Consider the following 16117-nt stretch of genomic DNA (forward strand, 5'->3'; position numbering starts at 1 on the left):
AAGGCTCAAAAGGAGAAACCGCAAAGACCACGGAGAACCAAATTTAAACTCCAAGACGGCAGATTGCGCGCACCGGTGGCTTTAAGTGTTTAGCCCCCCTTCAAAAATCTGGCCATATCCAGGTAAGCAACAATGGAAGCACCATCAACCGAACCTTGAAAACAGTCCAAGGCTGCTACCTGCACCCGGAGCGAGCTGTATACTAGACCTTTCTTTAAGCCTTCCTGCAAGAAGGCAAGAATGTGAACAATAGTAGCCTGCCGTGGGGACACACTCAACCTACGGCACCAAGAATCAAACACCTTCCATACCCAAACGTAGGTGAGAGATGTAGAAGTTTTTCGAGCATGGAGAAGAGTGGTAATAACCGCCTCAGAGTAGCCCTTCCTTCTTAACTGTCTCCTCTCATAAGTCAAGCCTCTAGACAGAAGCGATCGGCCTGATTGAAAAATACTGGGCCCTACCGGAGGAGGCTTGGCAGATGGCCGAGTCGCAAGGGACTGTCTACCGCCAGGTTGATCAGATCTGCGAACCACAGCCTTCTCGGCAGCCAGAACAACCGGCCCCTGGTGGGATTCTATTTGCCTTAAAACCTTTCCCACCAACAGCCAAGGAGGAAACACGTAAAGGAGAATGTCGGGAGGCCATGGAAGAACCAGGGAATCCACCCCTTCCGATCCATGCTCCCTTCTGCGACTGAAAGAAACGAGTCGCTTTCGCATTCAATCGAGTCGCCATTAAGTCTAGCCGGGGGGGGGGAGGGGGGGGGTTGTCCCCCCCCGGCTCGTCACGAGCCGCATCACCTCCTCGGACAGCTCCCATTCTCCGGGATTCTAGCCGCTGGCAGCTGAGAAAGTCCACCTGAACGTTGTCGACTCCGGCGATGTTGAGATGCCACTATGTGGGTCTGATTGCGTTCTGCCCAGGCCATTAACATGTCCGCTTCGGAGGCTACTGGTCGACTCGTCGTACCTCTTGCCATTTATGTAAGCCACGGTGGTCGCATTGTCGGATAGGATCCATATGCCCAGTGGCGGACAAACGAAAGAAATTGGTTGCAGCGCTAAATGAACTGCCCTGGTCTCCAAGTGATTGATGGACCACTTGGTCTGCGGAAGTGCCCAAAGGCCCTGCACTGATCGTGACTGACAGACCGCCCCCCCCCCCCAAACCTGTCAGGCTGGCATCCGTCGTCACGATTATCCATTGAGGATTTTCCAAGTCCACACCTCAAAGCAAATGATCCGGGATCAACCACCAATCCAGACTGGCCGGTTCCATCAATGGTAAGGGCAGGTGGAACTCTTCCAACTTGGGGCCCCAACGAGAAAGCAGCGCCCTCTGCAAAGGTCTCATATGAGCAAAGGCCCAAGGAACCAACTCCAGGCAAGATGCCATAAAACCAAGAACCTGCAAATAGTCCCACACCTTGGGTGAGGGAAGAGCCAACAGGCCCCGCACTTGAGACATTAGCCGCTCCATCCTCGCCAGAGGCAGTGAAACCTTGCCCACACCAGTGTTGAAACATGCTCCTAGGAATTCCAACACCTGGGACAGAACCAGCTGGCTCTTGGCATAATTGACGACCCAGCCTAGGGAATGCAGTCGATGCAAAACCGACTGTACCACTACCTTGCAAAGCTCTTCCGATTTCGCTCGTATGAGCCAGTCATCCAGGTAGGGATGCACCAATATCCCTTCCCGCCGAAGGCTCGCTGCCACCACCATCACCTTGGTGAAAACCCGTGGAGCCGTCGCCAGCCCGAAGAGTAGGGCACGAAACTGGTAATGCTGTCCCATGATCATGAACCGTAGGAACCTCTGATGGTGTTCTTGGATTCCTATGTGGAGATAAGCTTCTGTCAGATCCAAAGAAGCCAAAAATTTGCCCTTGTGGACGGCTGCAATGACTGATCACAATATCTCCATGCGAAACCGAGGACATTCAACGCCTTGTTGACCTGCTCAGATCCAGATTGGCCAGAACGAGCCCTCCTTCTTGGGAACCACGAAGTAAATGGAGTAACGACCGGTCCGACATTCAGCTGCGGAACCAAGACAATCGCTCCCAGAGTCTTCAACAGAGACAGCGTTTGAAGAACCACTTGTTGCTTCGTCTGAGACCTGCATGGAGATACTAGGAACAGATCGCGAAGGGGGTTGAACAAATCCAAAGCATAACCGTGAATTTATAATATCTAGAACCCACTGGTCTGAGGTAATCTTGACCCATTCCTCGCGAAACTGGGAGAGCCGCCCCCCGATCTCTGTAACTGAGGAATGGGCCGGCGCCCCCTCATTGGGGAGCTTTGTTGGGGCGAAGGCATGAGAGGTTCCGGTGCGCTGAGGCCGTCTGCCATGAAAGGAATGCGCCCATGATTGTGACCTTGTTGATGTCTGCCGGGGGGCATAAGAAGAACCCCTGCCAGAACAGAAATGCACTGCCCTCGCAAACAGCCCCTAAAGGCGCTAGGTGAGCGAACTGATCTGGGCTTGTCTTCCGGGAGCTTGTAAACCTTGTTACCTCCCAAAGCCCTAATAAGCTGCTCGAGTTCGTCTCCAAATAAAAGCTTGCCTTTGAAGGGAAAGGAACCCAGCTGAGACTTAGAAGAGGCATCTGCCAACCAGTTACGGAGCCATAGTAGTCGCCTTGCGGAAACTGCCGAAGACCATAGTGCGGGCAGAGGTACGGAGGAGATCATACAAAGCATCTGCCGTATAGGCAACCGCTGATTCCATGTGATTCGCCTGCTCAGCCTCCCCTGGAGGAAGGTCCTGGGCCCTGAGCATCTGTGAATCCAACGGAGAGTAGCCCTCTGCATAAGGCTGCTACAGACGGCGGCCCACACTCCCAAAGCGGACACTTAAAAAATCCGCTTAAGCAAAACTTCCAGCTTCCTACCCTGGAGGTCCTTGAGCGCTGTTCCTCTCCTCACAGGAATGGTTGTATGTTTGGCTGTGACGGCAGAGTCCACTTTAGGAATTTTAAGAAGCTCCAGAGACTCATTAGGAAGCGGATAAAGTTTTTCCATGGCTCTGCTAACCTGCAAGGAGGCTTCAGGCGTATCCCATTCCCGGGACATAAGCTGGAAAAGTTTTGGATGGAAAAGTTTGAGGCGGGGCTCGAAGCTCGATAAGACCGAACCCCCAGTGAAGAATCAGTAACAGCTTGTGGAACTGGAATCTCCAGTTCCTGAAGCACATGTGAAATCAACGGGTCCAGTTCCTCCTTGCGGAACAAACGGAGCATCTGTGGAGCATCCTCCTCCACCGGAGCGGCACTGTCTACATCATAGCTCACATCTAGGGCAGAAGGGTCCTGAGGTGCTGGATCTGCAGGTGGAAAAGGAGCACATAGCCCATCCCCCGGAACAGATCGGGGTGGCTGAGGTCCAGACCTACCCTGGTCCACAGAAGCCTTAAAAAGCTTAGCCTGGATAGGAGACTGGGCCTCCCAGTCAGCTTCAGCTTCTACATAAGCCATATGTAGAAGTAAAACAAACTGTGATGAAAATGGGTGCTGCCTCTTTAAGGGCCCCCCTCGGGGTTAAATTCGGGGGAGGAGCAGAGTCTGGTTGCAAATCGCGTGGTTGTTGTGGGCTTAATGCCGGCGGGGAGAGAGGAGGGAGATCCTCTCCCTCCTCAGCCAAATCAGCATCGCCGCCCGATGGAGGCAAGATGGCCTGCACTCCTGCACCGATCGGGGGCAGGCCAGGCCTCTGCCTCCGAGCTGACTGCTTGCTTCAAGATCCGTGTGGTCGCGGCAAAGCTGACCCCCGGCCCGAAATCGGCCACTGCAGAGGCCTTCGCGGGAGAGGCGGGTCCCCGGGCTCTCCACAAACTGACCCACGCGGCATGAAAAACAGGCGCGCGAAGCAGCTGGGTGAACACTCCACCCCCTCTGGAGGCCCGGGAGATCGTGGCAGGCTAGGGCTGATAGAAACAGGTGTGCTTTTAAAATTAACCACTTGTACTGGTTTTTTTTTTTTAGATCAGCCCACAAAACAGGGGAACAAACCTCCCTGAGCAACCAGTCTAAGCACTCACCAGAGGAATTTTACTTCTCTGGGTTGTCAAGTAAGGGGGGAGAGTGACGGCCCACTGGTAAATCCTCCCCCATAGCTCACCGGGTCAGGGTACAAGTCTCTGGGTAAACGGCTGTAGGGCAATACATTGCCTCGCCTGCCTGCAGTTAGCTGCCCTTCTGACAAGCTTGAAAAGATTTTTTTTTTGTTTTGTAGATCAACTACAGAGCCATTATTTTATTATTTATTATCTATTCTCCTGTTCTTTGTTTTTTTTTCAGTTCATCTAGTCAAAGGATTCACCCATAAATCAAACCTGTCAGAAGAAACATCCCAAACAGGAATTTAGACAAGATCAGGACCGCAGGTTATGCTCTCTCAATCTGAGGGATCGCAGGTGGCACATCAGGTTATGTAGGGGGTGCCTTTCAGCTTTTCTCTGACTCCATCTGCTGGAAGGGAGGCATAACCCAGCAGTCTGGACTGATCCTGGTACGAACAGGGAACGGTGCGCTTGGCTGAGCATTTTCGATGTGAGTCTATTACCCCTTATACTAGAGCTTTCCAAACTTTTCATGTTGGTGACACTTTTTAGACAAACATAATTTCATGACACAGTAATTCAGTCTACTAGCAAACCACAGGTTAAAGGTTAAACGAACGAAACATATTTTGGCAATTTATGTATGTTTCCTTAAATATTTACATAAATAAAATGTTTCATGACACAACCTATCTGATTAAAACCTTTCATTTATATTAAAAACTAGCTGTACCCCGCCATGCATTGCTGTGGCTCAGTCTGGTTAAATGGAAAAGAAAGAAAAGAGAAAGCGCACGTTTCGAATATGGTTAATTTCACAATGCTTGTGGGTATACAATATTTTTTGTTGTTCCATTGTCTGTGTGTAAATATAACTACTATTGTAGCAATTTTCAAAAGCCATTTACTCGAGTAAAGCGCGTTTACGAGTAAATCCCATTTTTTCTCAAGTAAATGGTTTTTAAAATCAGTCCCTTAGTGCATAAATCGACTTTTGAAAATTGCTTTTACGTGTTCAACTCCTTTGAAAATTCACTCCACATGGCTAAATTTTCAAAAGAATTTAAATGTATTAATGGGCTTTTGAAAGTCTGGTTTGCCGACTCTAGAACATGCAACATATAATTGTCCATGTGAGAAGCAATCCGTGTCTAGATGTAAACCGCATAATTCTAGAAATGAAAAAGAATGAAAAAAGAAAAAACAAACTATACTCACTAAATGAACGGTATGGTAAACGACATAGCTCTATTCCAACGCAATGTCACACGAAATAATTAAATCAAAATGAAAATTAATCGAAATCTATGAAAATTCAATTTAATAATGCAATCGGAAACATCGAAATGGAATCGTAAAATATTTAGTCCAAGTCGTTAAGCCTGTTAAAACGGGCGAGATTTTTGTCCCCTCTCCTCCTACGTCTTTGCTCTGCTCCGCTCCCCCCCCAGCACCACGAAGGGCCAGAGGCAGCGGCAGTGTAGGAGCTGCAGCGGTGGCAGAGGGTGATCTTGCGAGGCATAATGGTCCTGCCATCCCAACTCTCTCCCCCCTTCCCTGGTGGTGGAGGGACAGGCTCAGACCCCTTTCACTCTATCCTTACAGGCCCCAACTCCTTTGCTCTCCCATTCCCCTCTACACTAAACCCCTTCCACTATAACCTATAAGTGGAGAGCTGGGGGGGGGGGGGGCGTAGAGAATCTCTCTCTCATTCAGCCCCCTACATAGGCTTCCTCTCTCTCTCTCTCTTGCACATACACTCTCCCTCTGTCCCTCACACACGCATGCCCAATCCTTCTCACACACATACACAATCCCTCACGTAGTCTCCCTCTCTCTCTGGCTCTCACACTCGCCTTCAGCGCACATTACCACACTTCTCTCTCACACAGTTAAAACGGGCGGGATTTTAGTACCCTCCCCACCTAAGTCTTTGCTCTGCATTAGCAAGAGCTTGCAAAGTTCCCACGCCAGTTGTGTCTGGGAGAGAGAGGAAAACACTCCCGCCCCCCCCCCCCTCGCAAAGGGCAGGCGGCAGGCACTGCAACAGATTTGGGACACGCTGCCTAGCTTACTTTGCTCTTTCTGGCAGACCTGTGCCTTTAAGAAATCTGATCGGGGGCTTGAGAGGGAGGAGGGAGCAGGGCTCTGGCTTTCACTTTCGTCATGGTGCTTTGCTGGGAGTGGGGGTGGAGCGATGCCATGTAAACTCTTCCCATGGTGGCTGAGACCCACGGGCGGGCTGACAGCACTGCCTCCCCCCCCCCCCCCCGCAGTTGCGGGATATTTACTTGGCTTCTCCTTCTCTGCGGGACTCAGGGGGGCGGGGGAGGAGGGCGAGCTGTTCTCTGTTCAGGTCTTTACGCTTTGGCTGCTGCAGGCTGCAGCTGCTTGTGATCTCTTCACAGCCACTTTCTACTGCATTTGCTCTGGCTCCAGCCGTCCCAACTCCCTCCCCCCCTTTGCCCGGCGGTGGATGGACTGCCTCGGCGACTCTTCTACCCTTTCCTCCTCCTGTGTGTAACTGTCCGGCAGTCCCTACTTCCTCCCCCCTTCCCCAGCAGGGGAGGAACGAGCTGAGCCGTTTCTCGGAGCGGTGACTCATCTGCCCTTTCCTCCTCCCCTCTGTGACACCCAGCACGTAGCGCAGAGCTCAATGGTTTGCACATGTGCGGTAGAGCTGCTTTCTACTGCGCATTTGCGTGCCGTAGGTCAGAGCCCATTTATATTGTAGATAGCGTGTGTTTCTTGTACATCCTACAGATGGCGCTGTTTTTCCAAAAAAGCATGTTTTTACCTGTCACAGGTGTGACATCTATATAATATAGGTATATAAAAACACATGCGTATTCGAAAGCAACGTGGTGTCAAAATTTCAAAGCAATCGGTGAAGAACATTCGGAGATTTAAGATTTTGAACAAACGAACATTTACATTTGTATTTATATAGAAGATATATAATATTCCAAGATTAATATTGTTATAATTTATGAGTAACAATAATAAAACAAATGTCTGTCCCCCAAACACGCATCTTCCCCCCCACCAAGCATGTCTGATCCCCACACTCATGTACCTCTTCTTTTTGATTGTTGCCAGTGTTTCATGAAAAAACAAGCACTATTTTCCAAAAAAACAAGCCCAAGCACATGTCTGTCCCCCACACACTCATATCTCTCCCCCCCAGCACATGATTGACCCCCACACTCATGTACCTCTTCTTTTTGATTGGTGCCAGTTAAGTGCTTTATTCCCTTCAGGGTTCAAGCCTGCCGTGCTCTATAAAACCTTCCAGGATCACCAGACACGGTTGCTTGCAGTCAGTACTCCTCGTGGCCAGGCCTCATCGGCAGCAGCAGCCAATGACAGCTGGGCTCATGTCCCACCCACCAAGCCCAAAAGAAACGAATGACAGCAAAAATCACCCAATAAGCAGCAACCCGCAAACTGAAAAAAAAAAGTGAAGTGAATCGCTGAGGGGCGCGGCTATGTGGACCGGGCTTGCGCGACACACCTGCACACTGCAGGTGACACACTAACGTGTCGCGACACACAGTTTGGAAAGCTCTGCCTTATACTATAAGGAGTTTATCGTGTCAAAAACATGCTGCCAACCCAGTCTCTCCGCAAACTAATAGCGCTCATCACATGCAAATGCATGTTGATGAAGCTATTAGTTAGTCGGCCAGGATACTGAAATTAACCCCTGCTCTTAATTCTGAGCAACCCGGAAAAGTGTACAGAAAAGCAGAAAAAAAACTGCTTTTCTGTATACCTCTGATTTAATATAGGAAAATTGGTTCTTACCTGCTAATTTTATATCCTGTAGTACCACAAGATCAGTCCAGATTCCTGGGTTTTGCCTCTCCTCCCGCAGATGGAGTAACCCTACCAAAATCTGGCAACCCCCTAGGACGCACTCTGAAAGCTGATGAGGAGAGAACATCCCTTTGATTTTTTTTTTTTTGGCAGTCAGACTGCAGGCTTTGCACCTCCACCATCTGCTTGAGACAGAAATACTGAGTGACTGCAAGTGGCACCTCGGTTATGTGGCAGTGCCAGTAAAACTTTCTCTGTCTTCATCTGCTGGAGAGGAGGCAAAACCCAAGAGAATGGACTGATCTGGGTACGTACAGAGAACCTAGTGATAATTAAGTCAGAGGAACCAAAAATTAAAAAAAAAAAAAAAAAAAAAAAAAAAAAAAAAAAAGATTCAGCTCACCAGTCAGCGGATTAGGAAAAAACTGATGCTTAATTTTACCGGCGTCCGTTTTCCTAACCCGTGGCTGTCCGCGGGTTCGGAAACAAACATCGGTAAAATAGAGCATCAGTGTCAGGACCTGCTGACAGCCACCTCTTCGCTAATAAAGAGGTGCTAGGGACTCGTTATTGTCCCTAGTGCCTCCCCTCATTTAAATAAAGAATCATGCACCCAGAAGAAGTGGCTGGGCGAATGTCGGGAGAGCGTCCATCTGCTGGAAGGGGGACATAACCCACAGTCTGGACTGATCCAGGTACATACAGGGAACCTGTATGTATCGGCCTGTAAGTCTATACAGAGCATGCGCCAATTTTTCCCCCAAAGGAAGGCGTAAATCCCATTAGGCTGCAAAAAGCTCAGCGGATCTAGAAACCAAACTGTCAGTATAGGCTTAAATCTATGGAACCTCAAGCTTTTGTGCCTACAAAGCCTGAAAACACTGGCTCATTAGTGATACTACACATCATATAATAGCCAGGCAGTTTGCAAGTAATATCTGCAGTTCCACATAAGAAAATTCTACCTGGCACTAAAAAAAAAAAAAATCTGCATTCACATGAGCACAGAGTTGCCTTTATAAAATCAACACTAATAATTGAGTGCTATATGATTTGAAAGTTATATCTAAGATTTTCTCCCTTTCCATACTCACTGCAAAACTAGTGAAAAAAAAAAAAAAATTAAAAGGCGAGCACGTCTTACCTCGAGAGCCAGAATTTCGTTTAAGGCCGAGTCTGGCTCTGTTCCAGTGCTGTCTGCTTGTTTGGAGAGGGGGGTAGCATTCGTATCACTATGACAGAATGTGAAAGTACACAGTCAAAACTGAGAGAAAATGTAAAGTTCATGATGCTTGGCTGTGTGCTGCGGCACATGGGGCCGACTGTGTGACATCCTGCTCAAGCAAAAGAAGATTGCTGCCACCCCCCTGACAGCCAAAAGGAGTGGCAAAGGGTTTAAATCCTGGAGAAAACTTCACTGCAGCTCTTCGGACGATGGCACATCAGTAGACAATGTTGTCATGGAGGGTGTACAAAAAGAATAACATAGGAAAAGAAACATTTTACAAAAGCATGTGCATTCATGCACTGTACCATAACTGCTCACCTCCCCAGGAACTTGTTAATGTTCTCTGCCAGCTTCTCCTGCAGACATTTGTTGCTCAGAATAGTCTCTCTGGCATTCTCAATCACCATTTCCTGCAGAAACATACACGCACTTCTTAAAAGCTGCTATAATATGATTCATAAAATTATTAAAGAAGTTCACAATTGAAACATTTTAATAGTTTACTTAGCACAATTACTAACTTTTCTTTTAAACTTGCCATTTAAAACATACAAATGCTTAAGTATGTGTTTGGCGCAACATATAGGAAAAATGGTTCTTACCTGCTATTTTTCGTTCTTGAAGTACCACGGATCGATCCAGACAAGTGGGTTTATGCATCCCTACCAGCAGATGGAGGCAGAGAACAAACCTTTGAGGCACTGCTACATAGCTGAGTGCGCTACCTGCAGTCCCCTTCAGTGATGACCTGTACTCAAGCCAAGATGTCCACCTTAAAAAACCCAAAATAAACCTTGGGCGAACAGAGACTTAAAAGTTGGGAGCCCCCTGCAACCTAGGCCCCCTTGATTTAACACAAACATATAGCAAACTATGTACAGTTTTCATTACTCTGATCATATCAAATGCCAGCTCAATCAGCTTAGCCATATCCAGAAGTGAGAAAGTCTATCGTCAGAAGGGGGACAGATCTCAGGACTGATCTGTGGTACTTCAGGAAGGAAAATTAGCAGTTAAGAACCAATTTTCTTTTCCTGTCCGTACATCGTATCAGTCCAGATGAGTGGGATATACCCAAGCCCCTCTATTCTGGGTGGAAGCCCGAAAGACCTACGTGCAATACACTTTCCCCAAACGTCGCTTCCTCTGGAGCCTGCACATCTAAACGCTAATATTTGGTAGAAGTGTGAAGAGACCACGTTGCCTCCCGACAGATCTGCGGAGAAAGCTGTTGACCCTCCACCCATGAGGTCGCCTGCGCCCTAGTGGAATGCGTTCGCTGATGTTCGGATCGAATGGGAATATGAAGATAGGCCTCCGACAGGTCCAAGAACGCTAGAAACTCCCCTTTGTGCACCACTGTTACCACTGTGCGCATCACCATCTGAAAATGCGGCACCTGGAGGGCAGCATTTACCTTATGCAGATCGAGAGTGGGCCAAAAGGTCCCTTCTTTCTTTGGAACTACAAAGTACACGGAATACCTGCCCCTTCTCCTGAGAGGGCACCGGAACAATGGCGCTTAGAAGTTGCAAGCGCTGAACAGGGTCCCATACTGCCTCCTGCTTGCTCCGGGAGATGCAGTGGGAGACTACAAAGGCGTCCCTGAGCAGTCGAGAAAATTCTAAGGTGTAACAGTCTCTTATTACTTCTAGAACCCACCGGTCCAATGTTATTCTAGTCCACTCCTCATAAAAAAGAGAGAGTCTCTCTCTCTAATAGCTTCTAGAGAGGAGTAGACCACCACACCCTTCATTGTCCAATGTTGCTTCTGCTCCTTCGGGGATCTGTGCTAATTCCCAAAGAGCTGCTGCTGCCCAAGCTCTGTTTCTGCGATGCTGGCGCAGGGGCTTTGCCCGCTCGAACTCTCCTAGCCTCTCGAAAACAGGCGTGCGTCAGAAAGGACTTCCTATTACCTGAAGACAAGAAGGGTCCCCTTATTGCCTTTCGACTCTCCCAACTGCTTCATGAGCTGCTCTAAGTCCTCCCCGAAGAGGAGCTTCCCCCTGAAAGGGAGGTTCGACAGCTGGGCCTTAGACCACACACCCGCTGACCAATTTCACAGCCACAGGAGCCTTCGAGCTGCCACTGCCGAGACCAAACTCTTGGAAGAAGTCCGAACCATGTCATACAGAGCATCGGACACATAGGCCACACCCGCCTCTAAATGAGCCGCCTGCGCTGCTTCAGATGTCATTCCTGAATGCTTGTCATGCGCCTTCTGCACCCAGGACAAACAGGCCCTCTGCATCAGACTTCCACACACCGCTGCCTGAAGGGTCAAAGCTGAGACTTCAAAAAGTCACTTGAGCAGGATCTCCAGCTCTCTATCCTGGAGATCCCTGAGAGCCGCTGCTCCCATCATCAGGATGATAGTCTTTTTAATAACCGCTGACACAGCTGCATCCACCTTGGGAATCCTCCATGACTCCAAGGTTTGGTCCAGCAAGGGATGTAATTTCCCCATAGCTCTTGCGACATTCAGGCCCACCTCGGGAGATTCCCACTCCCTATCTATCAACTTCACCTGCTTCAGTAACGGGAAAGTGATGGGGAGTCCCCGCAATCCCTCCAGGAGCAGGTTCACCCCTTCCTTGTCAGATTCTTCCTGGACGGCTTTAATGCCGAGCTCCTCCAGAACCTGGGGAATCAGCGGACCCAGTTCTTCTCTCCAGAACAGCCGGACCACTTGTGAGTCATCTCCTTCTGTGACTGAAAACGCATCAGGGTCCTGAGCATCTGGATCCTGCATGGGATCCTCCAAAACATCCAATGAATCCCGGTCCAGGTTCTGCCTCGGATCTCCCAGGGCACTAACTGGGTCCTTGTCTGGTACCACAGGACCCCCTTGAAGCTGTTCAGGATCATCCAGGCTATCCAACGATTCACCCGAATCCCAGCATCAGCAGGATCCCTCCTGACTCCACAGGCCCTCTAGCTTTTTTGGCCATCTGGGACTTCCTAGGCAAGAACCTCTTTGCCCCTAACTTCTTCCTGGCTTAATAAGCGTGATGAATGAGAAGCACAAAACCTGTGGAAAAGGGGAATCCCAGGCTCAGAAATGGCAACCTGCACTTCTGCATGTGCTGCCAAAATGGCCGCTAGCTCCTCTGACCCCCGTCAGAGCCTCAGGAGCCGACCCAGCCACCTGCACTCTCTCACTGCTCCCCGGAGTGCCCTGCCGAGGTCCTGACCCCCCCAAGGCACATTTGCGGCAAAATGGGGCCGTATCGAGGCGAGTTTGCCTCAGACCACAGCCATGGCAAAGTTTGCTGCTCTGCACAGGAGCCAGCATGTTGGCGTGGTCAGGCCTAAAAACAAACTCAGCCGCAGTGATCGCACTCACCACTTTCCCAGTGCTGAAATTCAGCACTCACCTGACCCTGATGAAGGTAGGCAACTCGGCCCGCTCTTTCTGGCCTGCCTCTCGGCAGGAAAACAAATACTTACCTGCTCCTCAGCCCTGCACAGAGCTGCTGCTGCTGCCCCCATCTCCTTGCTTCAACTTTTTTTTTTTATATTTTATTGAAATTTTCAAATAAGTACAATATTTAAAGCTTATTCAGAACAGTACAATAAGTAATAACAATGAAATAAACAAACAATGGCGTAAAGTTGTTTCTCTTTCTTCATTAACAAATGAAACAATAAGGGTAACCCCTATTCCCTAGCCCCCCCCCCCCCCCGCTATACTCTCTGGTACGTTACTTTCCTCCGTTGCATATGTTAGGAATAGTTTCCGCAGTCTCAACATCCCTCAAGCAACCAGAGAATATGTTTGTCTACAAGCATCCAAAGTCCCCATAACTTTTTTTTTTTTTTAAACTAAATTAAAGAGGCAGGCCACAACGAAACAGAACAGAACTACTCCCCTGCTTCTGGAGATAGGAGGCTGAGGAGTCAGGCCACCGAGGGAGACAAGGACCCAGAAGGGAAGAGTGAACCAGGACCCCTGGCTATCTACCCCTCCCCCCCTGCCAAAAAGGACTGAGTCCTGACAGGGATTACCAACACCCTGCTTGCCCTGCTCCATCCGAGGGATGGCCCATGAAGGAACCTAACACCTTGGGGAGCCGAATCCTCTTCTTATTTTTTTCTTTTTCAAACACATCCAGACTGCAGGTTTGCACCTCTACCATCTGCTGGAGACAGAGAAATACTGAGGGACTGCAGGTGGCACTCTCGGTTTTGTAGCAGTGCCTCAAAGTTTTGTTCTCTGCATCCATCCGCTGGTAGGGATGCATAAACCCACTCGTCTGGACAGATACAGGGTACAAACAAGAATGTACTTGCTTCTATGCCTGTGCTCCAGCTACTAGTACAGTTACCCTAACCACGGCATGCAGTCCCAACACTGTAAAAAAAAAAAAAAAAAAAAAAAAAAAAGGTGTGCACACTCACAGGGAAGTTTCCGTCTCTGAGTTCTTGTAATGTTCCACTTTCCCCTACTGTATACGTGCTAGGGCAATAAATATTTTGATCATCTGAGTGAGGGCTCGATGGTACCATGGCTCTTCTCTTCTGAGTGTTACTAAAACACACATTGGAATAGTATGAAACAGCTTAAGAAGCAAAGCACTAGTTAACACTGTAATACATCATGCGTAACCAGCACAGGATATTGTAAAAAAAAAAAAAATAAAAAAAAAATGAATATTAAATTATACCAAGCTGTGTTTGTGTGCATTAAAAACAGAAGGCCTCGGCCAATGGTATATGCAACTTACACTTTTCGACTCCCTGGAGACAGCAAGCTCTCGTGTTGTCTTTTATCCAAGGGTTCAGGCAATGACATATGCAGATAACTTCCAGCTAACAAAAAAAAAAAAAACAAATCCAACCACAATTCTAAGTGAGCCAATCAGAAAAATATAGTGCTACTGCACAAAGGTGAAAGCAGTGCTTTATTTTTGTTCCTCTTGGGAGAAAGTTTGCTTCCAATACACGTGATTTATTTTTCAGTGTATTGGTCCAAGACTTTAGAATAGTCTAACAGACAGAGCTACTGAAGACTGTGTAAACTTTTGAAGACATGTCTTTTTAATATAGCCTTTGAAGGAATTTGACTTTATTTTTGCAGGAATTCATTGTATTACAAGGCATGTGAATATATATTGTGATGCAGTACGACCTGGCCAGGGGCAAAAACAGCCGGGACACAGAAAAGCAGAAGCTGGCAGTACCAAATCTAGCCACCTGAGGGCGCTGAGGAAGGTAGCAAAGACTACACTACCCAGGTTCCCTGAACCGACACCTGACCCCTGGCTAGAGAGTGAGCAGGAACAGGTGGAGGAAATTGGGACTGATCCCTATGACTCAGCAGAGTCTATGGAAGCTGAGGAAGAGGGCGTGCCGCCGTGGTGGAGCTGGCCACAAAAGCCCGGCTCCTCAGAGTCTCTGGAGGAGGAGATGGAGGTAAGCTGGGAAGAGGAAAGCTCCAGCTGTTCTCCTCTATGGAGGTGGAATAACCAGGAGGTTGGGGGATGGTAAATCCTGGGTTTATACAAGGATGTTTAAGAGAGGTTGGAAGGAAATTATGATTTGAATGCTGTTTAACTCTGAGCTTGCTAAAGAGAACCTAAGCAGTTAGGCTTGGGGTTTGTAAGATCAACCAGGCATTGTTGCAGGGCTGCAGCCGGTGAGGCTGCAGGACTACATTAAACCCTTTTTGTGATAAAGCCCTTTTTTTCTGTGTACTGTTTGGGAGTGCCAGGACTAGGCCTAGCACTCTGACTAGAGGCCGGGAGGAGTCCCTAGCAGTGCTGTGCATGAGCTGTACAAGTGGACGGGACCTGCCGAGCCGGAGGCCTGAAGCCCAGCAAAGCCCCACAGCGTGCTGAGCGGAGGAGCGTGATCGTGACAATATATACATACATACAAAACTACCCCCAAAACATTTTTTGAGAAAAGAAAAAAGCACTGTAACTTTCAGACAAATGCCATACATCAAAGCTTTCAAATATATAAACAATTTATTTCAAATCTATTAAAACAATTATTTTCTTTCCAATTTAATTTTTTTTTAAAAACATTTATATTTAATATTCCCCTCTGAAAATATTATAATTATTCCCTCACTAGAACTCCTCAACATATGTCAAAAAACATGTAAACCTACATACATCAATATTTATAGCCCTTAACACTATTCTGCTGCTAAACTCAATCTCTCCCTTAGATGTAATATGTTTACATCTAAGGCAGGCAGAGAAGCTACTGAAAAACCCCATCACTGAGCTCCCCGAGCTGCTGAGGTAACTCCCCCGGAACCTCTCTGCTTCAGATTCCTCTTTTTTTAATTTCTAAAAACAAATAAAGATAGCAAATGTTGCTTACCTGTAACAGGACAGCAGGATGTTAGTCCTCACATATGGGTGACATCACAGGATGGAGCCCAATCACAGAACACTTTTGTCAAAGTTTCTAAAACTTTGACTGGCACCTACTGGGCATGTCCAGCATGGCACTAAACCTGCCGCCAGCAGGGGTCCCTCTTCAGTCTTGTTTAAAGCTACAAGAAGTGCCGAAAAATAAAATAAGAAAACGAACCCAACACCGTGGTGTGGCAGGCGGGTTTCGTGAGGACTAATATCCTGCTGTCCTGTGAGAACCCCTGTTATAGGTAAGCAACATTTGCTTTCTCACAGGACAAGCAGGATGGTAGTCCTCACATATGGGTGAGTACCAAGCCGAGGATGACCAAGAAATGTACCAAATGTACTCAAGATGTGCAATAGGCACAAGTATTTGGGAGGAATTTGGTAGAGGACATCCTGAACCCTAACGGGCAGGCGGAAGGGTGTTGGTACGTCAAGTTGTAAAAAGGTTGCACAAGACAGATTGGCCAAAGATGGAATCTTGCCTTCCGGCCTTGTCTAAGCAATAATGGGCTGTAAAAGTATGGAGAGAACTCCAGGTGGCAGCCCTGCAAATGTCAGGAAGTGGCACAGAGCGTAGGTGTGCTACTGAAGTCGCCATGGCCCTCACAGAGTTTGCCTTAAC

General features: G+C 48.1%; 1 protein-coding gene across 1 annotated transcript in view; it reads right to left on the reverse strand.

The window, feature by feature from the left end:
- The window catches only part of LOC115092020 (protein NPAT), a 187246-nt gene that overhangs the window by 113036 nt on the left and 58093 nt on the right, over positions 1-16117 (reverse strand). Inside the window, 4 exon segments of the mRNA XM_029602466.1 lie at positions 9032-9119; positions 9434-9525; positions 13517-13646; positions 13843-13927. Of these exon segments, the coding sequence (XP_029458326.1) occupies positions 9032-9119; positions 9434-9525; positions 13517-13646; positions 13843-13927 (395 nt within the window).

Source organism: Rhinatrema bivittatum, chromosome 5, assembly GCF_901001135.1.
Source record: "Rhinatrema bivittatum chromosome 5, aRhiBiv1.1, whole genome shotgun sequence".
NCBI classification, from domain to species: domain Eukaryota; kingdom Metazoa; phylum Chordata; class Amphibia; order Gymnophiona; family Rhinatrematidae; genus Rhinatrema; species Rhinatrema bivittatum.